Consider the following 27,141-nt stretch of genomic DNA (forward strand, 5'->3'; position numbering starts at 1 on the left):
CTCAAGGTTGCTCCTCGAGGCAGAGAGACCTTTTACCAATGGCAGATCTTTGGTAAGTGACTGATAGCGGGCTGAATTAATACTAATGAAACATTACTAATCCATGTAGCTATTAAATATTAATTACTATAAACTTTGTATAGATAATTCCATTAGACATAAACCATTGTCCAAGTCCGAGACTAAGACTGGACCTAGCCGCACCTAAGCTCCATCAGGAGTTTAGAAAGCAAGGGGGTCCACTCTGAACCTTGTGACTCAACGGGAGGGTCTTCCTTACCCTTTTGTCTCCAGTCTCTGTGTGAATCATTTTAACCCAATTCTAACTCAATTTCCCTTTGTATGTTTCTTCCATGCAGTAATTAATAAGGTGAACCTTGCCATCAAACTTACTGAACCGTGGCAAACCCCTGTTAAACTTTGTTAAATTCCATTGAATTCATTGAACTCTGTCAAATTATTATTTTACCTCAACAAAACATACTGCTTCTTCTGAGTGAGGTGCATTCCACTCATTCACGACAAATTGGCATAGTCTGCAGGATCCTAAATCAGGATTTGCAACACTCCCCTAATGGGATTTGCATCCCAGCTCAACAGAAAAAAGCACTGTAATAACCTCCCATTTTTTTTCTTGTGCTGTAATCATCTGTTAGGCTTTTCACTAGTACTTCAAAGTAATTCTCTATTGTTCTGTTACTCTGAACTTCAGCTCAGCAGGGTTTAGCTTTTCAAAGCATCACAGAGGGGGATCTTAATTACTCATTTTTTCATTTTTCAAACAAAATCTCAAATCTATTAAACAAACAAAAATTCCTTTTAGATCTCAGAATTTCCTGTTGCTGGATTTGCAGAGAATTAAAATCAACAAAAAAAAAATGCAGCCTAGTATGTCTCAAATTTTATCTAAAGACCTCATTCTATCACAGCTACTACTATGGTGAGGGAACTTGAACTGTGCAAAAGGCCTGGAAGATCAGCTCTGTTCTCAGCTTTGTCAATAACTACCTAAAATTTGCAAAAATCAGTGAGACCTACTTTTCAAAATGTCCACAAACCTAGGCTACCTCTCAAGAGCCCTGATTCTGAACCAGCAAGGCACTAACAATATACGTGAAACAAATGGGAGAATTTTATCATATCTCTGGAGTTTTAAGCTTAGTTTTATGAAGATAAATATAAATCTCCAGTTCACCAGTGAAAATCTGGTAGAGGTCAAGCTTATACACTGGCTCATGGGCAAGGCTTGGTCTAGAAAAACTCTCTTCCCAAAATCCCTGTTAGTGCAAACTACTGCATGTCCTAAGATCCAGATACTACTCTGTTTCCAAGCTTAAAGCATGGTGCTAGCCAGCCCTAATCAGGGCCAGATTTTCTTGTTCCTAAAGTATATGGTAGATTCCTTACCCTCAAGAACACTTGAAATAACTTCTCTCAGACTCCTGTAGTTGAAGGACATTAATTCACTGCATGCAGTCCAACAACAGGCAAACCACTGTAAGAAAATGTTTAAATCTAAATTGAGTGGCACAGAAGAGCAAATTTAAGTTACTAAATACAAACTAGAAATTATATTCCTGTTTTGATTCAAATGTGGAAAAATGAACTTCATTGTTGACTTGTCAGGAGTCTAATATTACTCAGGGGAGAACAGAGTAGTTTAGCTGAGGCCAGCAGTAAGAGTTACTGCTAGTCTGGATGCCTGCTGGAAAGTGCAATAAAGCATACAAGTCCATGCGACATCCCAATCACCATTTTTATGAACATTTTCCTATTTATTAATAGTAGCTGCTCTAAATTCACTCAAGTTTTATGCCAGCTGCCAATTCTGGGTCTAGTACAAATCTGAGATATATTACAAGTAAGTTCAGCTAGAAATGAAAATAAAAGGTGAGAAAAAAGCACACCGTATGCCTACAAGGCAAGTTCATTGCTGACAGGTAAGAGGGCAAGTGAATGGCTGTACATACCAATAATTCCAGAAGCGTAGGTGAGTTCAACCACTAAAGACAGGGGAGGGAAAGGTATCAATCATGGAGAAGAAAAAATGGCACCAGGGAAAGTCAGGTTATTTCCCTCCTGTTGTTGAACTACAATACCCTTTTCTCTGCTCTGAGACATTCAAACCGTTCCAACTAATCTGTTACCTTCACTTCAGTACACTTACCTGAGCTTTGCATTGTATTTATATCTTATTTACCCTTACACACAGCTCTTGGACGTCAACAGAAGACATTCAAAATACCAATCACCCATTATATTGCAGACAAAAGCATATGGAACATAAAATGCATGGGAGCATGTGGCGTTCAAAGACAGATGACTCTGAAATTCATGATACAAATTAGCACCTTTCCTTACTTGATTACTCAGGAAGAGGAGATATTTTGTAATTTGCAGTCACCTCCAGGTGCTAAAAATCCATTCATTAGCAGCATTTTCACCAAACAGTAGGCTGACCTTGACAGGAAAGTTGCCTCACATTCAAGATACTATTTAAAATCCAACAGCCACTTTGGTTGTTGTAAAACGGGTATTGATAGAGATGGAAACTTGAAAACACTCAATTTATGGATAAGCAATCGCAACAGATGTAGTGTAAGAAAATACTGTTTACATGAAGACAATCTAACACAGTTTGGATTTGAGTTATTACACTGCTGCTGTAGGAGTATGTTTCCTGCTATCTCAGTATATAGACCCCCCAAAAAATATAGAGCTGAAATCTCTAGGGTGAGCAACATTCCTGTTTCTGGAGTTCCTCCATGTTCATGATCTACAAAGTGCCATAAAATGCCTACATACCATGCATATAGAGAAGTGGCTGGTAGGGCAGCATAATAAGGAGACATAGCTAGATCCCAAATTCCTTTACTGAAAAGAATGGTCCATGAAAGAGACTACTTAGGGAAGTACTTCTGAAGGACAGACATTCTTGCAGCCCGGCCTCATAGATGTCTCTTTCCCTTCTGCTTGTCCAACATTAAATACACATCTCAAGTCAGGATTCAGGCAGGCTGTTCCAAAAGGATGTTGGTAGTTTATTCTAGTACATCAGCCAAGGACATTTTGTAGTATGAATGGCTAATATTTAAAGTAGTTCAACATCATCTTTTTGATTAAAAGCTTTCACGAAAAGTCTTTATTTGTGGAAAAAGATCACAATCCTTTTGAGGAAGGCACAGTGGCTAACGTATCACAACCATTGTAACCAGTTGAAAAGTAGCCGTGGACATGTTTTCTTACCATAAAACACAAGTGTAATAGTCTTCCTCTTCAGCCAAGCAGAACTGCATTAACCGATATTTTAATTCTGCAACCACGTTTATCAGTAAACCCATGGAACACCCAGCCAGAGGTTAAATAGAACCTAAGGAAAAACACTATTGTAATATAATATTTCTCCACAAGTAAACCCAAAGATGCTATTTAATAACAAACCTGCCATTCCCAGAAATACAGCACTGATGGGAACTTCAGATTGCTGTAGAATGTTGCCATTTTACTCCGATTCTTGAAATAATAATCTTATTTTTCAGAGCATAACTTCTTGCTCTTTACAGCTGTCATTGTCAACATTTAAGAATGGAAAGTACTCTACAATGCACAGTCATTTAGCATGCTACCATCAAGCGAGGACATGAAGACAATTCTGGATCATTTGAGTAGTATAGCTTGTAGGGGCAATGTTTTCAGAAACAAGAAACAATTTTCAGATACTGAACTTAAGACAATTTTATGGAGATGATTTCTTAGCACTGCAATAATTCTGCCCCTTTCCTGGTACTTCACTAGGGAGACATCAAAAAACCAGAAGCACTTGCGATCACTAGACGTTGCTGAAATTCTTGGCATAAGTCAGTCATTGAATTTCTGATTAAAGATATTTTAAAAAGCAGAATCAAAATCTCGGGAACTTTCATTTACTATCCAGAAAGCCCCTTCTGTTTTTAGCCACTAAAACTTGGGCCTCCATATTTTTCAAACTTGATGTAGAGACAGCTTCAGACTTTCAACTCACAGTCATTTCTGTTAAAGATATATTTACATTTGAAACAACTTGCAAAGTAGCCCTGGAGACTAATGTAAACTGGATTTTTTCCCTACCAATTTTTTTGTAAACAGCATTAAAACCAGGAGCTAGGAACATTGCTGAAATACAAGAAGGAATTTAGGATGTGTGACAATGTTCATTAAGGTAAGGTCCCACTGGATCCAATCTTCCTTATAGGAACCTCCCGGACACAAAAACGTCTTGTGAGACACAGCTCTGAGAAAAGCAGAGCCCTGCCTCTTCCACATATTTGCCACAATTAGGATAAGGACTGCAAGGGAAGCCATACAACTTCCACTGGTAAAAATGGCTGCATTAACAGCTATAGACAAAGCACTTTTGATGGATTTGACTATGTTCCCAGCCTTGTGCTTACTCATAGTCTATTCCCAACCCTCTGCATCCACCTCACGTTCCCATATTCAGTCTCCTTCTATCAGCTTCACTTACCATAAGACCTTTTTCCCTTACCTATTCCCCTTTACTGACCTATTCTCTTCAATTTCTCTTGCCATTTGGTTTGTCCCTTTCCCACTATACCCAACCTAATAAATCCTTCAGTGAACTACCAGTGTTTTCTGCCATATTATTCTTCATCCTGCTTTTGCAAACTATCCCCTCTCCAGCATTTCATCCCTCCCACCTTGAGGACAGCACTAAAACTGTATGACTGTACCTAACACAAAAGGGAACACATGTTCTAGATTGGTTTACTACAGTAATGAATATAATAGTCTAAAATCATGGTAGTCTTTAGCTTATACTACCTCATTATTGTCACTTATCCAGCTTGTATGGTAAGAGTGGTAACAGCTGTCCCCTGGAAGCGAAGGAATCAGATTTCAGTGTCCTTCACAAAACACAGGGAAGGAAGTTCATGCAAACTTGTACAGATTTAAATAGTTCTTTTCAAAGTATGTCAGTAAAAATAGATTTCATACAAGTCTGTAATAAGACAAAGGCTAATTAGCTGCAACCACTTTTTCTTGAGGTCAAGAGGAGTTACACCTGGGATGATTTTAGCCCAGAATAGCCACACTTATCAATGTGATTTTTATTTTTTTTTTAACTCAGGACATATCACATCACACCTTCATTTTTACTTGACACTAAAGTGACAGGGCTAATGAAACAAGTTATTTTGATACGACACAACCTACCTGAAAATAACACTTACATCTCAGCATTCTGTACTCAGTATAACACCCAAGATTGCTGTAACTTAGAGAAGTCGGTCAGTATTTTATCTCTTTTTTTTTCCCCTGCATTTTTTTCTCCCTTTTCCCCCCCAGTTTGTGTAGCTGGCAATATTCTGTGGATCAACAGCCCCATTGTTTCCTTCTCATCACTCCTTTATGAGATCTCAAGCATACACAGCTGGTCATCAAGCACTGTTTCTAGGGATGTTTCATTCTTTCAGAACTTCTTTCAGCTCACAAAAACCCCAGGTTCTCCTAGTCCTGCAACAGTCTCTCTGCTGAGACTCCTTCAGAAGCAGGATTCCAGGAGACACAAGATTGCCAACACCTACAGTAGTCCACCAGGATTGTCGGTCAGGTGTTGCCAAAACCTTGTCCTGGATTCACTGCGGTTTACTGAAGCTGAGATGTTTTGAAGAAAAACATTTCAGGTTCACTATGTCACCACCTTCCTCTGCCATTTTACTTAGATAGAAAATATCCACCTATTTCAGGAAGCAGCCTACCAGCAGAAGTCTTATTAGCTTAAACAGGACTTCTTCTCCTAAATCTCACAGACTCTTTGAAAATCTGTTCACAGCACCAGTAATTACTTTCAACACAGTTACGCTGAGAGGACAGGAACCCACTGAGGTAGTCTCAAGCAAGACAGTCCGTGGTCTACTCGATTTTATTCAGCTTCTTATCCCAACCCTTCACTGAAGCACTACAGTTAAGGGCCCATTAGTGTTACAGTAAGAAGCGCTCCATGCCCCAAGGGTCACCCTGCACAGGCCTGATTGCAAGAGGAAGACTTAACATTCCAAAGGACAGACAAAAAAAGTCTGATTAACAGAACACAGCATAAAAGCAACACATGCAAGGTACTACAAGATGCTAAATACTGCCATTCAGTAACTGTGCACGTCTGGTTTGCTGTCTCTTTTTTAACCTCAACCCTCAAAACACAGGAGAGGTGGGACAAAGAAACAAGGTGAAAATACTTACCGTTCTTCCCTTCATTATTTAATACAAAATTATGTCTTTCAGTGTATCTTTTTCAATCAAAAATTATATAGAATCACATCTAGAAAATATGCTTGACAGCCCTTCCACTGAGCACTTCTTGCTGCCATTTCTTGCTGATACTGCAAGTGAAAGAGAGCCCGTTTGGGGTACAGTACTCATTCAGATGCTTTGAATCATCCTGTGCAAGTCTCTCCCTTCTTTTCTCTCTTCTCTGCCTATATAGGCACCTAATTTAGGTTTACTGGAATTAAGTGCTATGAATACATCCTGCCCGCTTCATCCCTTACTCCAATTCCTTTTAACTGTACAGCTACCCCCTGCCAACCCTTTTGCCTATGGTGAAATCAAATAGCTCTATCTGCCCCAGTCAGCTAAAAGGAACCTCTCCGCAAGGTTCCCAGCCTGGTAACAAGTTAGAGACAGTTCCTGTGGTTTGTCAAAAAGCTTCTGAAGGACCACATTTCTGCATCGGAGGAATTAATAGCTCCAAGCTTGTAAAGATTTACATATCTCCACAAAATGTCAGTAAATCTGCAGCTATCATACCAGAGATGATGATTAGCGCTGTGCATAAAACAAAGGGGTAGTGAAATCTGATTTGCATATTTCTGACACGCACACAAATTCCCACTGCTTTCACAACATAATATCTACACGGTTCATTTTATTTTGATTAAAATTAACACATTTCACTGATGACCTTTAAAGGAATGCTCGCTTCCAGACTCTTAAATGCACCATTGATTTACTACACTTTGTCAGCAAAACAATGATCATTCCTAAGATGCCTCTGAAAAGCTACAGTCTTACAGAGATCAGTCCATAAAGTTCCCACTGACGTAAGCAATGCAGAGATGCAGAATCTGCATAATCAGCTCATTTGCTGCATTCACCAACAAGGGACATATTCTGCCGATTCACACCCTCACCAGAAGGTTGCTCTAGTTAAGAGGAAATTGCCACATTGCAATTCAACAGACATGAACTACATTAGCTGGGTAGCAGCTAAGTAAATAAGCAAATGAAGATGTATGGAAGTTATTATTACCTTTGCTCCACAGACAATGAAAATGACCTTTGTTGAAAGGCTGGTTCAGAATCAGAAGGCAAAACTTCAGGTTTCCTGTAAGATAAATGTTGATTCTTATTAGCAAGAATATTGATTTTTTTCCCCCCCTTTTTTTATTTTGCTTTTGCCACATTAATTTTAGTCCAACCACCTCAGAGCAACTCCACTAATTTCCTTGCTTCTTAGGTTTCATCATTTTCAGATAGAGAAGCTGCCAGAACTTCATTAGACACCTTTTACTTGGGAGGGTTTTGCTAAACTTTTAATTTATAAGTGACTTTTACCCACTGAAGGCCATCCTCAACAGGACCCCACATCTATACAGCTCGCTCATTTAATCTCCTTCTTGCTGCTGCTGCCTGGATGCAGCATTCATTGACATGAGCTTCGCCCTGGCCTCTATTAACAGGGAAGGCTATAGCTGACTCCATATGAAGCTGTCTCCAATCTAGGTCCAATATTCCACTCTTGGTGGATCTGCATCTGGTGGATGCATAACTCTTGCTGCCATCAGTGGCTTCTGTGCCTATGTTTTCATATCATGTAGAAGCTCTAATTGTGGTAGATCCACTCTGGCAGATACTTTACAAATACAGAATGAAAGGCCAGGCCCAAGGAGCTTAAAATCAAAGCTAATAAAAGCAAAAGCGAGCTTTAGCCTGTGTTATCTAGGCGATACTGCAGACTAAAAATCTCAGTGGATTTACCAGCAACCTGAACTGATCCAACTTGACTGGGCTCCTAAAGCCTCCTGCCCTAGCAATTGTGAAGGTCGATAATAAACCTACAAATATGAAAGCCTTAAAATAAAAGGATTTATGATATGACACACTTTGGTTTCAAAGAGTAAATACGTAAATCTTATGACGGTTGCCTGTGGTGGGATTTGCATTATTTCACTTCCTAATTATCTTGCCAATCACATAGGAATACAAGTTTCCCCTGGAGCTTGATATCCTTGGGGAATCAGGTTAACAAAGTATCATTCGGTCATGTGAAGCCACTGTAACTGAAAAAAGAAAATCTCTATCACTAGAAAGTCTTTTGGGCTTTTGAGCAGATCCAGTATAGCAGGAGGCAGAAGGCTACAGGTGAAGCTGTGGCTTAAGCCATATGACATTACCAGGGAATATACAGGTGGTGAAAGTCCTGAAGATGCAGGAAGGTCTTGGGGTGGGAGTAGGGAGGGGACAATCTTTAAAATAACAAGTGAAATGCATAGTTAGGAGCATGAAGTGAGGGTTAAGAGATTGGGACACCACTATTCTGCATCTTGCCTTTTGAGTGATTTAGGTTTCTCCACTGACCTGTTCTATGCCTCAGTTCCCTAAAACAGAAATAACAGCATTGTCCTCCTTTGTAAGAATCAAGAGATAGACTACTGAAGACCTAGATAATTTTTACTCCAGTAAAAAGTCTACATGTTTATCACAGCTATCTTCTGTGTGGTGCTTTCAAATACCTTCCTTCATGTCTTCCACTTGCATCCTTGCTGACATGGTCCACACTTGTATTTAATTCATGTTTATATAGGGGAATAAATTTACTTAGGAAAGAATGGAGAGGTCAGAAGACCAAGTAAACAAAGGAAAGTGAGAAAAACCTTTTTCTTTGCATAGTCTGAACAGTTTTGCCTTGTCCTTGAACTTTAAGAGAAAGGTAGAAAACAATACATTCAAACTAAGTGCCAATTTCCAGCTGCCTCACAAAATGGGACCTCAGCAGCAGATCTCCTAATGATGGTTAAGTGAGAAAGGCTGCCAATTCCTTATATTAAACATAATCATCTACTGGTGCCCTCCACTGAAGAGGGCCAGCTAACATCACAGGTTCTTTTACTGATACGATAATATAAATAGACACAGGTGCTGTAAACCTATTCCTGTTGGTGAATCACAAAAGACATTTCTGTGTCCATTTTAAACCCTTAAGCCATATCAGCATATGAAAACGCAGTAGATTTTTAGGTTTTTTTGCACATCAGGAGGGCTCTTGTTGTATATTAAGATATGTTTTTGAAGCCAAGGCCTGGCTGTAGGTGTCCACACTGAGACTTCAGAGGCTGATTTTCAGAGGTGACACTTCCAAGAGCTTCCATTGAGGCCTGTAAGAGCTGCTGGCTTTTACCTTTTCAGTTGTTGCAAAGAAGCAAAGAGTTAGATATGCCCCCAGCACACACAATCTGGAGGGGGTTTTTGTGTGTCTTGGGTTGTTCTGGGTTTTTTTTTAAGCACAGTTATGGGTTGAAAAAGTGGAGAAATGGAAATTATTGTTTCTCCTGCTTTTAGAAAAGTGAACATTCCAGTCATTTCAAACCACTGCAATTAATGTGTGATAAAATGCTATGATTAATGCCACCAAAATGAGCCTAAATGTCAATATTTTAATGGTGCTCGCTGAGTTAATATAAAGCTGCACAAAGGGCTCAGTCCTTGGTAGATGTAAAACAGTAATAAAATTGGGCTGCAATAATTTACAACCATTAGCCTAAAAACTATTAATAAATTGGGACTTCTGATGCAAAGACCACGTCAACGGACAGAATATGCAACATCCATCACTCTGAGAAAAACTGATGAGAGCTCACTGTGCCACTGCTCCGAGCACTCTACTGGCTATTCATTGGAAAACACATCTACTTCAAGGCCATTTATCTTTAAAAGCCCTTAACAAATTAGGAAGCATCTATCTCCTGGACTGTCTGCCCATTCATTTTTCACAAAGATAATTAGCACCCTGACCCAACCATTAATGAAACTGTGCTCTGTTTGGACTAACAGGAAAGAGAATTCTGTAAGCAAGAAAATAGCTTGTCCCCAGATATGGATATCTCCACTGAAGAAGCTTTTGTTGGCCTTTTGTTAGAGGCAGAACAAGTTGGTCTCTTGTAGAGTTTCTTCCATTTTTAGTATAATTTTCTCTTTCATCATGTACTTGCAGCTTTTGCAGACTGAGCAAATTCAGCCATCTGCAGCACAAGCAGAAAATAATAAATTCCTCCATACAAAACCTCCAGCTTATTCTTGATGTTTACATCAACACAGAGAATGAATGGAGCCAAGTCCCACAATGTAAGTCCTCTTGCAGAGGAATTAGATGCGCAGTTAAGGCCTAATTTCTAACAGGACAGAAGGATGACTATAGGAAATTTTTACTTGCACTTAGGGAACCAAATTTGTTCATCTCCAGTCTTACCCGATTGTTTTCCTATTTGCTGCTTATAAACCTTCCAGTCTTACAGGCATAACTTACAGACGTATGTATTAACAGGTGCACAACTACATCAACAGCCAGTTATATGCAAAAATATAGCTAAAAAGAAAAATCTTTTAGCAGACTTGGAAAATTCCTAGTCTTTGGATAAAGCCGGTTCATTTTAATCCTGCTGGAAACGCAGAGAACCATTTCCTTTCCTAGGCTGCAAATCAATCAACAATCCCTACAAGTCCCACTGGGACCATCAGTGAATAACTGATGGACCATTCTGTGAATAACCTCATCCTTTCTGAAAACTTTTTCCCTTTTCTGCTTTCCAACTTTTATTTAGCTGCACTTCTTTGATGAAGCTTTTCTCATGGTTGCTTAGACTTTAATCAAAGGTGTTGTGAACGTCTCTGACAGCCTATGCAATGCCTTTTTAACCCATTTTAACTCGCTCAGAAGAATTCCAATATATTTTAGAACATACATTTGCTATTCTAAAAGCCTTATTGGCTTCTCCCTGTCATATTATACTCATCTAGCTATTCTATAAATATTTATAATATCATTATGCATTTTTTATTGATTTCCTCATGTCACATGCCAGTCTTCAGGCTGTATGTCTGCCACAAAGCATATGCAAAAGGCATATATATTTTTAAAGACAATCTTTTCTCTGGTAGCCAGTAAAATAATATATGCCCCTTCTTTGTTTCCTTTCAGCATTAGAATAATATCACTAGAAGTTATTCCACATACTGTGAGGTTCCTGGCTCTTGAATTTTCCGAGGGGAAAAAGCTTTCATTGCTTCAAACAAGAGGACCTTTGGGAAAGATCACTGCTGTTCCCAGTCTTTGTGAAATGACGTAAGCAGTAACACACAATGTGGGGATACGCTGTACTAAGATACCAGCATGCCTCAAGGTGCTAACAAAGTATGACTCCAAAGTCAGAGCTTCGACCACAGAAAGGGGCTTCCGCTAAGCAATTCATGCTTTGGTTTGTTGTTTGATGTTTGTGTTTTACTGCTTGCCTGAAGAGGAGCCATTCCTTTCCTTTCCAATGATCTATCAAGCATCTTCCACAAAGAGGCAGGTTTAGTACAAAGAAGGAGGAAAGAGACAGGTAGTATGGGGGCAGAGGGATTTTACCATTAGTAAAGTATGTCATTAATTTAATCTAGAAAGTTGAAAGATGGTTATAAATTTTCAGAAAATTCCTGTACTGGTAGAAATACATCTAATATCCAAGATACTAACCAAGACCCCTTGAAAAGATACTGCAGAGATTTGGGTTACACGTATTCCTGATCATATAGGTGGGAGTTCAAATATACAATGAGCTTCTGAGAAAGAAAAACTCTGAATGATCCCACTGAAAATTCCCTCCTGCTCATGTTGCTGCTCTCACATCAGTCTACCTTCCAGGATTTAAAAAAAAAAAAAAGAAAGAAAGAAAAAAAAAGTGATTTGGTTTCCAGTACCATCATTCAGGAAATTCCTGCTCCACAGATTCGGTTTTTAAATGAACAGTCACTGCCTACTTAAATGTCAGAGTATGTGGGAAGGGACAAGGCATTTTTTTTTCACAATTCCAAAACAGTGACACTGATAAAAGACAGCAGAGCAAAAGGCTGAGGCAGCTCTTCGTATGGCAGTTGAAGTTTCTTCTGCTGCAGAAGAATTAGCATTGAAATTGTGATTCTAAGAATTCCACATAAGTTATATTTAGTGCAAGCCTATCATAATAAGCTCTAAAGAAAGCAGTTCATGAAACCAGCAAACTTAACAAAATAATGTTCATGCAGAACTACAGTAAAGATAGATAAGGCTATTGCTACAGATCACCAAAGCAAAATTACTGAAGCAACTTGCTATGTTGTTGGTTTGGGGTTTGTTTTTGCTGTGGTTTTGTGTTTGTTTGTTTGTTAATTAATACATTAAACTCGCCTTTTAATTGAAATACAATCTACCAAAAAATCAGAAAATATCAGTTTTTACTTTAAAAATTTTCTTAACATACTGCGTGGATTGAAAAACTTGGCTCCTGTGTAAGCATTACTAAGTCAAACAAAAGCTGGAATGGGAACTTCTGCTATTGGTGAAGCAGATGTCACTAACACGGGATAATTAACAAGTGAGCTTATAAAGGTATGAATTATGACATCAAGAAAAAAATAATTCATTGTAATGAATTGGAGTGGACAATTTTAACAAACACTTAAGGAAAAAAGGTTTTAATACTGATATTCCTTAAATTAGGCACATGGCTATTTAAAGAATACTACTTTATTAAAGTAGCCCACATACTTGCTTAAAGGAAGGCTCATGTAGAAAAATGCCATTGATTACACCTGAAGTATTCTGGTTTTACATCAGTGAAAGGACCCTAAAATGGTATCTTTTGCTGCATCCAATGGCAGAAAATTATCATAGCATTGAATATACAGAAAGGAAAAGTATTCTAACTGCTCACTACAACCTCAAAAAGTTTCTTGGTAAAACTTTTTTCATTTTGCTGTATTAGTTGTGCACCACAATTAGCTTTTTCTTTGACATTCATCAGGATTTTTAGTGCAGCCCTAATGGGCGGTTTGTTCCACCTATCACTTGAAAAAAAAAATCCAAAACACTGAATCAGAATTTCCACTAAAATGGCAATATATTGCCCTTTTTTTTAAACCTTGTCTTTATGAAAAAGCAAATAAACGCTCATCACGTACATAGATGTTACCTAAACACAGGGAACATGGGATTTTAAAACTAAAATAAAGGAGTTTGGGGGATCAGCACCAAATCTACATAATTTTCTGCCAAGTGAGCACCTCTCCCCAAGTGTTAAGTCCAAAACCGATGCTCTGGGAAGAACTACTTGCCAGCTTATTGAAATGGACCGTTTCATTCAGGGCTTTTTTTTAAGAGCTACCATCCACTTCGCAAACATACTCAACTGGAACAGCCTCCCCATCAGAAATGAAGTAAGTAAATGTTTGATTAGACAAAAACTAAGGGGAATGAGTCCATCAGACTAAGGAGCATTCCCATTTCCTGAAAGGGTTTCTTCACTGTGGTTCTTTTTTTAGTTTTTGTTTTTTAGACATTGAAACAACAACACATGTAGTTTCCTACCTGATATACAGATGCAGTTCCTAACAGGCAATTTACATGCATTATTCTTGGAAGCTGACTTCTGCCTCACAAGACAAGATTCTGGTTTTATCAATGAATGTCTTTGGCAACTCACTGATTACGTCTACCTATGTCTACCTTAGCAAGTAGCATGACACAATAAAATCATGCTGTTTGGTCTATAGAGCAAACAGCTCTATAGAGCAAAACTGTTGATGCTGAAGGTATGATATTCCCACTATACATGTTTTGGGAAGAAAGGGAGGGAGGGAGGCTACTTCAGGTTAGGTCTAGTCTGGTCCTGTAGCCTAAATACCCATTAGCAGTAGGAGAGCATTACGTGCACTCCCAGAGCATATTTTTAGTTTCATCCAAAAGGAAATTAGCTTACATATTCCAAAACCATTCTGCAATTTAAAGCAAGGCCCAGTAAATAGGCAGGATCAGGAGGCTTGCTTCAAAAGCATATTCTTGATCCAAAAGAAAATGCTAATGTAAATATACCAATAGTTGCATGGCTTTTTGGCTTATCAATTTTTTTATTTTGTAAACAATGTCTTTACCAAAGTAAGATGACTAATGCCACAAGATGAGCTTAATTTAAGTGAGCAACAGATTTTTTTAATCTTACACTCATCAAAATTTGGCTCTAACTTTAGATTGTTATACTTAAAAGGCAACCTGACACTTGTATGTGTTTGTAGGAAAGGTCGGGGGGGGGCGTTAACCCAAAACTTGAGCTTATCTGCACCATAAATTCCTGGAAAAGCACTTAACATCAAATCCTAAGATACTACTTTTTAAGGTTACCTTTCAGAATAAAACCTCACTTTGTACTGAACAAATAGTGCACCTTATACAAAAACGCTCCTTACTCTGCTGTTCTCTTTCTTGAACTAAGTTTTCCCCCAGCAGTGCTTCCCTTCACCAGGAAACCCAGTGCTCTGTGGTGATACCAGGAAATCTAAAAAGGATCATTTCAAACTTATGCAGCCCAGATCAACACTCTGAAATGTAAATGCTTCACATTTAAAATGTTTCACAACTCCTGCAGAACTGCTACTTTGAAAATGGAAAAACTTCTTTCAAGTCAGTCAGTAAAATCCACTCCCTATGTCTGTGCTCTTGCTAACAAGGTAGTTGTCAGCTCTAATTCAGAGAAACAGTTAAGCTTGGACTACTGTATTAATTATAGCCACTACTTATAAAACATTGTGTAGCTGCATGTTACCACACTGAATCCCAAGCCTCCAAACAAGCCATTTAATTTTCCTCGTAAGAGTGACAACTGCAATAATAAACCAGCACAAATTATGCAAAAGGATCACAGACCTTACAAACATGTTCTCAAACTTATTGAATTAATAAATCAAATATGCTTACCCAGCTGCTTTTCGTGCAAATGCAGTGTTATCCCCGTCAATGCATTTTAGTGTTAATTTTTTCATGTAAATTCTATTGATTTTTAAATATTTTACAGCTCTTAATTCTCCAGGCAAATTCCAGCAAGAGGAGTAGGAAGAAAAGGGGATTTGTGCAAACAGTCTTATTGAAAAGCTGCAATGTGGTACTCTCTGGAGAGCCCTCTACAAGAATTTATGTGGATGAATTCAAGACAACTAATTTTTCACAATAAGTCATAAACACAGCCATACACACGGGATAACCCGCCTACATTATTGACCACTGCTGCTCCTAGAAGGGTGCTATGCCTTGCAATGAAAACTTGTCAATTAATTCTGGCGCTCCTCTGGAGACCGAGGGCTGCATTTTCCATCTAAGGTTGTGGTGGGACACTTTTTTTCATACAAACTCCTATTGTCTCTAGCTGCATTTCTGAGTGCTTGGGACTTCTGCTCTTTATGTGTCAAACACCTCAGTCTGGTCAAGCAGAATAAGATCACACTGTTCCCAGTGGTGAATCTTCAGTTTTAGATAACTTGTCCAGCATCACAAAGAAACTTCATGGCAGGATTCAACTCCCCAGGGCAACATTTGACTGAACTGAATCAAGAGAACTGTCTATTTAAATATAAATCATAACGATCACACTTCTTACTATTATATACACGGAAATGATGCTTGTGCTCCATTACCAACTCTCGTTTGAAAATAAACCCATCGGAGTAACCAATCACTTCGGGGAGGTAGCAAGGTACATAAACCCTAACGGGCTCTTGGAGAGACACACTGACATATGAACCATTTGCTACTGCAAGGCCTTTGGCTCAGTTCACCTCATACCCTGCTGCTTGTCTCCAGAGATGTCACTGGACCATCCATCCATCCATCCATCCGTCTGTGCTTTGTGCAAATAGGACTTTCATTTCAATCCGAGCACAACAAAGTTCAGAATTAGCTGGAAGCAGCAGGGAGGTTTTTTAGCTGAGATGTTATCACCTAATTGGTTATACTCTTCCAGTTTTCAAGGCTACCGGTTGGTCTCAAATTGCCCAGCGATCCAAAAAAGAAAGAGATTTCTGATACAAGCACAGAGAAGTAAGGGTCTAGGAGATTAGTCAGATATATTTCATCCTGTGGCTTGGAAAAAATAGCCAGCTAAGGCTGAAGAGATGAATAGGGAGTAAAATAGCAGGAGGAGGGACAATTTTCTGCAGAATGGGAAGTCCAGTCCTCACGGCTGCAGAATCTGACACAACCTTTCATATTTCAGATAAACTTTAAAAGTGCATGAATACTGCTGCAACTACCTTTTAAAAACAACGAATATACTAAATGTTTTGCTTTGTTATTCACAGGCAAGTCATCTTCTGGGACAGTACCCATTTTACGCTGTCTAAGTTTGATACCAATTGGAAGCTCTTAAAAGACAAGAATCAGACATCACAGAATCACAGAATCGTATAGGTTGGAAAAGACCTTTAAGAGCATCAAGTCCAACCATAAACCTAACACTACCAAGACCACCACTAAACCATGTCCCTAAGCACCTCATCCAAACGTTTTTTAAATACTTCCAGGGATGGCGACTCAACCACTTCCCTGGGCAGCCTGTTCCACTGCTTGACAACCCTTTTGGTGAAGTAAAATTTCCTAATGTCCAGTCTAAACCTCCCCTGGCGCAACTTAAGGCCACTTCCTCTCATCCTATCGCTTGTTACCTGGGAGAAGAGACTGACCCCCACCTCTCTACAACCTCCTTTCAGGTAGTTGTAGAGAGTGATAAGGTCTCCCCTCAGCCTCCTTTTCTCCAGGCTAAACAACCCCAGTTCCCTCAGCTGCTCCTCATAAGACTTCTGCTCCAGACCCTTCCCCAGCTTCATTGCCCTTCTCTGTACACGCTCCAGCACCTCAATGTCCCTCTTGTAGTGAGGGGCCCAAAACTGAACACAGTATTCGAGGTGCGGCCTCACCAGTGCCGAGTACAGGGGCACAATCACTTCCCTGGTCCTGCTGGCCACGCTATTTCTGATACAAGCCAGGATGCCATTGGCTTTCTTGGCCACCTGGGCACACTGCTGGCTCATATTCAGCCGGCTGTCAACCAACACTCCCAGGTCCTTCTCTGCCAGGCAGCTTTCCAGCCACTCTTCCCCAAACCTATAGCATTGCATGGGATTGCTGTGACCCAAGTGCAGGACCTTGCACTTAGCCTTGTTGTACCTCATACAATTGGCCTTGGCCCATCGATCCAGCCTGTCCAGGTCCCTCTGCAGAGCCTGCCTACCCTCAAGCAGATCAACACTCCCACACAACTTGGTGTCATCTGCAAACTTACTGAGGGTGCGCTCAATCCCTTTGTCCAGATCATTGATAAAGATATTAAACAGAACTGGCCCCAACACCGAGCCCTGGGGAACACCACTTGTGACCAGCCGCCAACTGGAGTAAATTCCATTCACCACCACTCTCTGGGCCCGGCCGTCCAGCCAGTTCTTAACCCAGCAAAGAGTACACCCGTCCAAGCCATGAGCTGCCAGTTTCTCCAGGAGAATGCTGTGGGAAACTGTGACAAAGGCTTTACTGAAGTCTAGGTAGACAACATCCACAGCCTTTCCCTCATCCACTAGGCGGGTCACCTTGTCGTAGAAGGAGATCAGGGTGGTCAAGCAGGACCTGCCTTTCCTAAACCCATGCTGCCTGGGCTTGATCCCTTGGTTATCCTAAGGACATACAGGCTTGCTATAAAAATATTGATAGTGTTATGGTAAATTTGACTTTCCTGTTTAAAATTTCTAGGCACAGAGCATTAGGATTGGAGCTTAAATCTACATCAAAGCAAAAATGAAAGCAGATGCAGAGAGAATCTATGAAATTTCCATTTTATCTTCAGGCTGAAAAATAAACACAAATTACTATAAAACATTAGCTTCTAGTTTTAACCTTTTTTCCTCAAAAAGATATTAAAATATCTGCACTTTAAGAGAAACTTTAGGAACCACCAACTGACCTCTTCAGTGCCCCCAAAACTACTGTTACTATTCAAGTAAGTTCTAACTTTAAAAGAAAACCCAAGACAGTTGCTCACTTTCTAGCTGATTAATAGCCAGGTCTAATACAATGTCCTCCTTGCATTTTAAAAACACAGCATCACATTGTCTGAATACACAATGCTAACAATACTCGTTATCTGGGATGTCTCTATTTCTAGGGATACAACCAGGCATACAAACTCCCCGGCTGACTTGAGAACTTCAGCCGTAATCATTAACTCAATCTGCACGCTGCAAGAGTAAGGTGACTTCAAAGAATCAAAAGGCAGAGAAGGCAGATGTCAGTAGTCTCTTTGGACAAATTGGTATAAAGCACAATACCCTCGGAAAACATTCAGCTCTGCAAAATGTATAATGCCATCTTATTTCACCTATCTATGGTCAACAGATATCTTGGGGTATTTTCTATAGGATTAACAAAATTTAATAGATACCTAATGATTTACATATTAGAGTACTGACCAAAGAGTAAGAGCCACGTAGTGCCTGACTGCTCAGCACTCAAAACCCCTGCTCTGATGCCACCAAGCACTCCACTGACACTTCAGTTATCGGCATTAGTATTTCCTATGCACATAAAAGTCCAATTTCTATCTGCACCGAGATGCACCTGAAGTTTAAGAGGCTGACGGAACCTGATGCCTCCTTTGATCTCAAAACACCACTGCTATCCACCAACTAGATATTTCTCTACTGATCTCATTTGAAGGGCACATTTGAAGTAGCTGTTCTCAGAGCATACCTAATAGATCCAGCTTCACAGTGTCAGCCATCTCCTTTTTAAAAACTGGGAAGGAGCTATACCTTTTTTCAGCACGGATTAATAGTTGGAGCGCTCCGTCAGGAGGCTGATGACCCACATTCAGGTTCCTTCTCTGTCAGAGGGAATTCACATCCAAATCCCACTTCAGTCAAGACAGCACTCTCCTCCCCAGACACAACATTATTCTTGGGGAAGCAGACCCTTCCCTCCCTGCTCCAAAAGTTAAATACATTAATTGAATTATTTTCATAAAACAGTTAAACAGGAGGAGCATGTGGAAGTCTGACTCTGCCAGACTCTGCCAGTCCACTGGCCTGGATAGTTTGTTCTCCAATATTTACTTATCCAAACCTCTCTTTCACACCTTGAATAAATCCTCCAATTACTTCACCATGGTATTACAAGAACATTATACCCACTGTTGCCTCCTTCCTAACGTGTGACGTGCTTTCAGAGAAAAGCATAAGCTCTGGTTTTGTAGGATATTTTTCAGGTGAGAAGAGTGGTTCTCTCACTATCTTCAGCAGATTCGGCACTTGGAGTCACAAAAGGAGGAAATAACTTTCTGCAGCACAGCATAAGATGTCTAAATCCAACAGAGCAGGATTTTAGATGCTTTCTTCTTCCTGCTGCTCATGGTATTCCCACTGACAAACTCAGCCTGATTCCTTCTTAGTACACTTATTCTGATGGATTGTACTCTTCATGCACACCAAATTTTCCCTCTGCTCTGCATACACAGTCTACCTACCATGCTCAAGACGAGTCCACCGTGGCTAAGAGTCATATGTGCATTTGCTGAATAGCCAAAGGGCTAAACTCCAGTATAATGTTGCGAGTGCAGACAGTAATGCCCCATTTTCAGAAATGGGAAAACAGGCATTACGTGACCGCAGGAAGATCACATCCCTATTCAGCAAATGAGCGAATACTAAAAAACAAAAGTCCCTTTCTGCTTCTCAGGCTGATCTTATAACAAACAAGTCACAGATGGCTTCTGGCCAAATACAAACTTCTGTTTCTCCATTTCCCTTCAGCCATCCCAATGAAATACAGTATCTCTTACTGCCCTGAACTCTTGTGTACTAATTAAGCACTTATTTAAGTGCACACAACAAGGCTACCATGGACTTCGGAGTTGGTTGGTTTTTGTATTTAGAAGGTTCACTGAGTTTAAAAGAGTTGTGTAAATTATAAGTGATCTCTGCAACCATCAATTATTTACTCCTCAGATGTAGTAAGTGAGACTAATGAGAAAACTCCCATTGACTCCCAGGATTTCAACTCATATGCTTTGATGAAAATCCATGCTGAGACAGTAGGTTCTGCAACACCTCCTGCCTCTTCGGGCTGGATGCCAGAGACTACGTTCATGCCCATACCACCTTTTCAGTCTTGCGGTTTTCCCAAAGCAGATTCTTCTGTACTTTGAAGGGAGCAGATCTGATGCAAGGTCCAGTGTGCCATCCAGAAGGTTCACAGGGGCAACAGGGGCTTTCATGGTGGTCAGAACAACAGCCCACATAAGTGGTGGTGGCGGTGGGAGGGTGGTCAGGCCCACAGAGTGAGGTTCTGTTAAAGACTGCTGAGGAGGACATCTGCCACTATTATCCTGAGAATCCTTTTAACAGACGTAGGAAGGAAAGGCAATGACTGTAATTTGCCAACAACCTTCACAAACATTTCACTTTTAAAATAATGTCTTTTGTTTTCGTGAGCTTCATTTTATTATTCCTAGAGTTAATTTTTTACCCAATGGAGGCAGCTCAGTTCTGCTGCCTGTTTTAGGACATTCTGTAACTTTACATCCACTACTGGCTTCTTTTTTTAACAAAACAATTTTAAGACCTACTTCTATATATTTTATAAATAGATAAATCTACATCTGGAGAAAACAAGCTAAAATAAATTAAAAGAAAGCTAAAAAAAACAAAGGCAATGAAAATTGCACTACATTATCAGCCACGTAAGGAATTTTTATGTAACCTGGACGAAGTTCCTCTCAGATTTTATTCTGCAATATGTCATTGTGTTGCATCTGGCAGAAAAATAAGACCTAAAATCAAAGTTCTGTGGACTGAATAGCTCTGATAACCTATTTGTTGGGCTCACTAAAACCAGGAACTTGCCAACATTTGCGTTTTGGAATAAAACTACTGGGTGATAAAGAAACAAATGTAGAACACTGCCAGAATATTGAAGCTTCTTCCAGAGGTATAAAAAATTACTTAATGTTGAAAATTTTGGAGTGAGAGCTGTTCATGAAGCATCTAACTTTTAAACAAGATTGAAAAAGCCCTCTGCAAGTAAATGGTCTGATAGTATTACTGGGATCACTTTGTAGTCTGGTAGAACAGGATACCATATCCAGCAAATACAGACTCACAAAAGAGGAGGTCCCCCACAGCATGCCTGTAAGTAGACTACTTACACAAGTAGAGCCACCAAATCATTATGACAATCTATTCCCATAAGATACTTGTCACACAAATAAGGTTTGGTGGGTTTAGTCACTACACAAAGTCTACGATAACTGCTTTTATTATAAGCCACTTGTGTTTGCTTACAGTCTCTTGTTTTGACATGCCGCAGATCATGCATAATTAAAGATAACTGTTACTTTCTTCCTTCCTCCACAATACAGTAAAGCCTGTAAACAAAGACAAGCTCTGGGACCATTAAGAGAGGCCCTTGTCTGCAGACTGTCTTTCCAACCAGCTCCTTCAATTTCAATACTAAAACTGTCAAGCTTAATTAAGAGTTATGGGGCATAACCATTTCAAAACCATAAATCCATACAGCAGAAAAGTAACATGACTGCCTTAGTGAACATCTCTTTTTAAATAAGCAATATCTCTTTCTGAGTCCTAATTTAGGTTCCTTATACACAACTTTGTATTGTAAATATCTTTATTGCTTCTCCTGCAGTGAATATAAAGACCATCATAAAATAATTTCATCCTGATGTCTTCTGGTTTATTTGACTATTTAAAGTGGGCCTCAATGCATATTCTAGTGCTTACACTGCTATTCCGTCCAAACTCACCATAGCTGTTTGTGATCCTTCAAAAACTCTGCAGAGAACTGCATTTCTCTCCAGCTTCTTTTAATATTTTCTTTCTGAAGTTGCTTCACCTTTTGAGTGTGCACAGCTGTCCACATGTCCTCAGAGCCTCAAGCAGAATGATATTGAGAAAGAAGTATCAAGAGCTCACTGATTAACTGCTGCCCTTTAAAAACTTCTTGAACATTCAGCACACCCAGTCTGAGACACCAATGACCCACTCCAAAAAATCCACCAAAATGACACCATAGTGCAGGCTTAGATTTAAACCTTAAAGCCACATTACCCATTCCAGGAGAACTACATATTTGCTTCCATTTTAACAGTGCTTAGGTCTTCCACCAGAACCTCTGCCAAATCAGAGCGCTAGTGAGCACGAGACCAGTTCACAAAACCCAGTGCAACCTGAATCATATTGGTACTTTCAACAAGTAACTGAAATTTAACAGACAACTGCTTACAGTGCTTCAACGGCTTGAACCTCACAGTATTTGACAGATTTTAAAATCAATGGAATTTTGCCATTTTCAGTGTTAAAAAAGTCCCATGTACAGTCTTACCATTAACTTTCATTTATTTAAAGAGATTTTCTGACCTTTACAGCAAAGCAGCTACACTTGAAAATGCAAATCCTAAAGGCTTAAAAACAGAAGGGTGATTAAAACAGTATCACGTTTATTACTAATTCTTAATCTAATTATTTTTGTAATATGATTGCATGAGGAAACCTTTGGCTTTCTTCATCTATTTCACGGACTAACAGAGTAGTTCAATTTATAGAACTGCTGATCATCTAATATTCAGTCTACAGCCACCCCCTTAAAATAAAAGTTTCCTTAAAAACGTAAATGGTTTCTATATTGATGAGCACTTTTTTATGTGTTAAGCAACATTTGGGTCAACTTATAGAGGAAATTATAGCTGAATATCTAAAAGTATAATTTATGCAGACTAAACATTAGCTGTAAAAGACTTTTATCAGTTGTTTATCAGACCCAGAGAGGCAGAGAAAATACACCCTGACCAGCGAGTTAATACATTTTGGGAAAAGATACTAAGAAAAGGAGCTAAGCCTTTCTCTTCTTCATTACCCTATCTGGAAAATGTGTTTAATAATAATGCTTTGAACTTAAATTTCCTTTTGCAGATTTGAAATCACTTTACAAAGGTGCATAAGCATTATTATTCTCATTTCACAGTTGGCCTCACTAAGTACAGAGATTTGTAGCAATTTGTATGAGAAGCAGTGTTCTCTAGTGAATAAGTTAAGAGTCTGAAATTATCTCCCCAGGGTTTTCTTCCCAGCTAAGCTGTAAACTTCAGTCTACACTGAAACCCATTGGGGCAAAACAGTGACAAGACACAGTCCATCTGAAATTGGTGGGTTTCTGCATGGGTATAGGAGTCCAGGCCAGAAACTCATGACACAGATCTGAAGAATTTCTGCCTAACATTGATCTAGTTGGTTAAAATTCACTTTTCTCGACCACTGGGGAGATGGTCATCACAGACGTCATCACAGTATTCAGACACAAAAATATGCAAAGAAATGAAATGGCACCTTTTCAGAAGAAAAAGGAAATAACAAGATAAATAGCAGTGGACAGTCTGGAGTTCAATCAGGAGAACTCCTTAATCGCCATCATCACACTTTTTTTCTCCTCTTTTGTTGACAAAAAAAATCTTTCACCCCAATTTCCCATAATACAGTTTTTTCTTACTGTATATAATTCCTCCTCTGGACAACAGCTCCTGCACATGGTGGCAACCTTACCTATGGGATTCAAATTTTGTCATAGAAAGCACTTCTGTTTGATAAGTCCAAGGATTCAGGAAAATATTAAGAGTACATCTTCTCTGTTAACTGGAACCATTTTAGAATCTTCTATTCTCAAATATCACTTGGTCACTTCGGTTAAACTTTAACCAACATTTCCAATTTCACACTGGATTAAAGGCTAAAAATGAGGAAGCGGTATGGTATTTTTCTTTTTTAGAATTATGGGAATGATAAAAATCAGGCCTATAAGGCTAACGTAGAAAAAAAGATTTTCAAGGTTGCAACCTTTAAACTAGAATCCATTCTTCAAAAAGCTGCTTACTTTCAGGGTCAGGCCTAAAAAACAATGGCCAAAGTTGAAAGAATCTCTCACTCTTATCAGCTTCAAAAACTACTCCAATTTTTTCCCCAAATATCAGTTGGCCAAGAAAGGACACCAACACAGCTACAGTTAGGAGATTAAGCCAAAAATATGTTTGCGGACTTTTAACTTTAAATAAACAGAGACCTGAAGTATTTGCAGAACTGGTATTTTAAAAAGTATGGCAATAGTTGCCACTGAAATCAATCTGCTTACTCGTATTTGCAGTAGCCTGTACATGTAAAGATTGTATGGACAACCAATTTTGTACATAAATGAGAAAAGCATAAACAAAAGTGAACTGTCAAAACAAACAAACAAAAATCTTAAATGTTTTTAATTCAACAATAGTTTAGTAAATTTTATACAGAATATGAGTATGAAATAGACAGATCAAACTACTTTTCCAAGCCCAATCTGTCAGACAAAGAACAGAAGATGCCAAACTGGAGTTCTAATAATTCAAGATTTTGCTACAGAGGTTGACACCCCTGCAAAATTTTGTCATTCATAATGCATAAGCATAAGGTCAAAAGGACTATTAAATAATTTAACTTGCATAACAGAAGAAATTTTTTTCATTCTCTTACACTTCTCGTAAGTGCAGAAAAGCCTGTTCAAATTAGTCAGAAAAAAAAATCAACAGCTGAAAAACCCACTGTGGTTTTTGTAGTTTATTTCAGGACAGCATGACCTCCCTCTTTGTGTCACAGTTTTGTGTCAAGGCACATATCCGTAATGGATTCATGCTAATTTGTGCCCAGTGCGATAACTGCTATGACGTGTCTTCGGAGATTGCAACACTGCTTCTTTACAGTCCTCTATCTAACACTCTTTGGCTACAGCCATAGTTAGTCAAACTTTAACACATGAATGTGTACACATGATGGCGACAGGCAAGAAGAAAAACTTTGGGTTACATGCATAAACCAATCGCATTTAGTTTGACCACCACATCAAGATCTCTCAATCAGTTCTGCAACACACCATGGCGAGTGAATCTTTAAAGAAGGAGATCTCAGTGACAGTCCATTTCCCTCCCCAGCCACGGCATTACAGGGTGCCCTGCCTGGGAGCGTCTCCTCTACACAGGACTCAAGGTTAAGAAGGATGTCGTGAGGGAGCCTTGCACTCTGCATAAAAAATCACCAGAAAAGGGAAGTTGCAGAAATTGCAATCTGCTGTTTTAGCGTACTTTTGTGGTTAAGAACTTTTGCTTCTGCTCCACTATAACTGCATTACAACCAAATCAAAGTTTCCTGTCAGCAAGATCCACTGGGGATACACGTTACTTTCAGCTTAACAGCTTTCAGGTTTCTTATACCACCTCCCACTTCCTCCCTAAAGCCACAACCGAGATCGTTATCGACTAATATGACAATGCCTAACAAGGGTACAGCTGATAAATTGTAGGTTTGATCTCATCTACAACGCTGCCGTGGTTTAACCCCAGCCAGCAACTAAGCACTGCACAGCCACTCGCTCACTCCCCTCACAGTGGTATGGGGGACAGAATCAGAAGAAGAAAAGTAAGAAAACTCGTGGGTTGAGATAAAGACAGTTTAATAGGTCAAGCAACAGCCGCGCACACAAGGAAAGCAAAGGAAGGAATTCATTCGCTACTTCCCATGGGCAGGCAGGTGTTCAGTCATCCCAGGAAAGCAGGGCTCCATCACGCGTAACGGTTACTTGGGAAGACAAACGCCATCACTCTGAAGGTCCCCCCTTTCCTTCCTTCTTCCCCCAGCTTTACGTGCTGAGCATGACGCCATATGGTATGGGATGTCCCTTTGGTCAGTTGGGGTCAGCTGTCCCAGCTGTGTCCCCTCCCAGCTTCTTGTGCCCCCCCAGCCTACTCACTGGTGGGGTGGGGTGAGAAGCAGAAGAGGCCTTGACTCTGTGTAAGCACTGCTCAGCAGGAACAAAAACATCCCTGTGTTGTCAACACTGTTTCCAGCACAAATCCAAAACACAGCCCCATACTAGCTACTATAAGAAAATTAGCTACTAAAGAAAATTAACTCTATACCAGCCAAAACCAGCACAAACGCTCATGTGACTCCAGCAAATGGTTCATCTGTCTGATTTTGAAATAGGAGCTAGCACTGCGACTAAATGTAGATGAACTGAGGAAAACATACCAAATAAAAGTTTTTATTTTAGAAAGCACATTCAAAGAGCATCTCTAATTATGGACAGAATGAAAGAAAAGAAGGATGAACACTAGTCCCTTCAGGACTGTGTTGATTTTCTAGTTCTGCACGTGAATGTAAATAAATCTTTAATCAAGTTTCATAATTTCTGCACCAGGACAAATTTTGAGGAAGCAGAGGAACTCAAAGGAGAAAAATAAAGAACTATGGAAGCATAAAAATATCCATGCACATACACACATAGGCACACACCCACACACACAGCAAGGCATACTTTACCATATGGGATTACAGCTCTGTATTTAGCTGATGGATTAAGCACCAATAAATTAAAAAAACAAAAAATGAAAAGCTGAATATTACTTTTCTAATAAATATAAGTCAAGGATTTAAAATAGAAAAGCCTTTTTAATGAAAAACAAATGGTATTTAAAACTTAATAGCCTTTAGGTCTAATAAAAAAGTCAAATCCTTTATTTAAAGAAAAGAAACTTCCTTTAATAATCACAGACACTGCTACGCACAAAAGGAACCACTTGCAATGCAATGGGTCCTACTTATGGCAGTCTGACTATGGCAAACAGTAGTAGTACTAACGGAAGAAAACACGCATGCCTAGAAACAAAATGATAAACAGTTTAAATCGGATTAAACTGAGGAGCCATTAACTTTTTAAGAACATTTTTAAAAAACATTAACAAGTGTCAACGCTCTTAACTCGTAGTGATGAGCTAATAGCCGAACACAAACAGATCATTAGAGGCCCTTATTAGGTAATAGCAAGGGTTACAAAAACTGGGGGAACGTTTTAAGATTAAGCACGCACTGAGCTGGCACGTGGCGTTAGCTGGCACCGGCACCGACTTTGCTGCCTGGGCCGTCACCAGTGACTCGTGGAGAGTCCGC

The 27,141-nt window shown here is 39.4% G+C and overlaps 1 protein-coding gene across 2 annotated transcripts in view; it reads right to left on the reverse strand.

The window, feature by feature from the left end:
- Positions 1 to 27,141, reverse strand: part of TPK1 (thiamin pyrophosphokinase 1) — a 312,492-nt gene that overhangs the window by 243,194 nt on the left and 42,157 nt on the right. The window contains exon 2 of one of the 2 annotated variants that reach the window (XM_075493721.1): positions 7,310 to 7,384. The exons of the other annotated variant lie outside the window; for it this stretch is intronic. Coding sequence (XP_075349836.1) covers positions 7,310 to 7,384 — 75 coding nt within the window. The remainder of the gene's footprint in view (positions 1 to 7,309; positions 7,385 to 27,141) is intronic. 2 annotated transcript variants of the gene reach the window in all.

The sequence above is a fragment of the Mycteria americana genome, chromosome 2, assembly GCF_035582795.1.
Source record: "Mycteria americana isolate JAX WOST 10 ecotype Jacksonville Zoo and Gardens chromosome 2, USCA_MyAme_1.0, whole genome shotgun sequence".
Lineage (NCBI taxonomy): Eukaryota > Metazoa > Chordata > Aves > Ciconiiformes > Ciconiidae > Mycteria > Mycteria americana.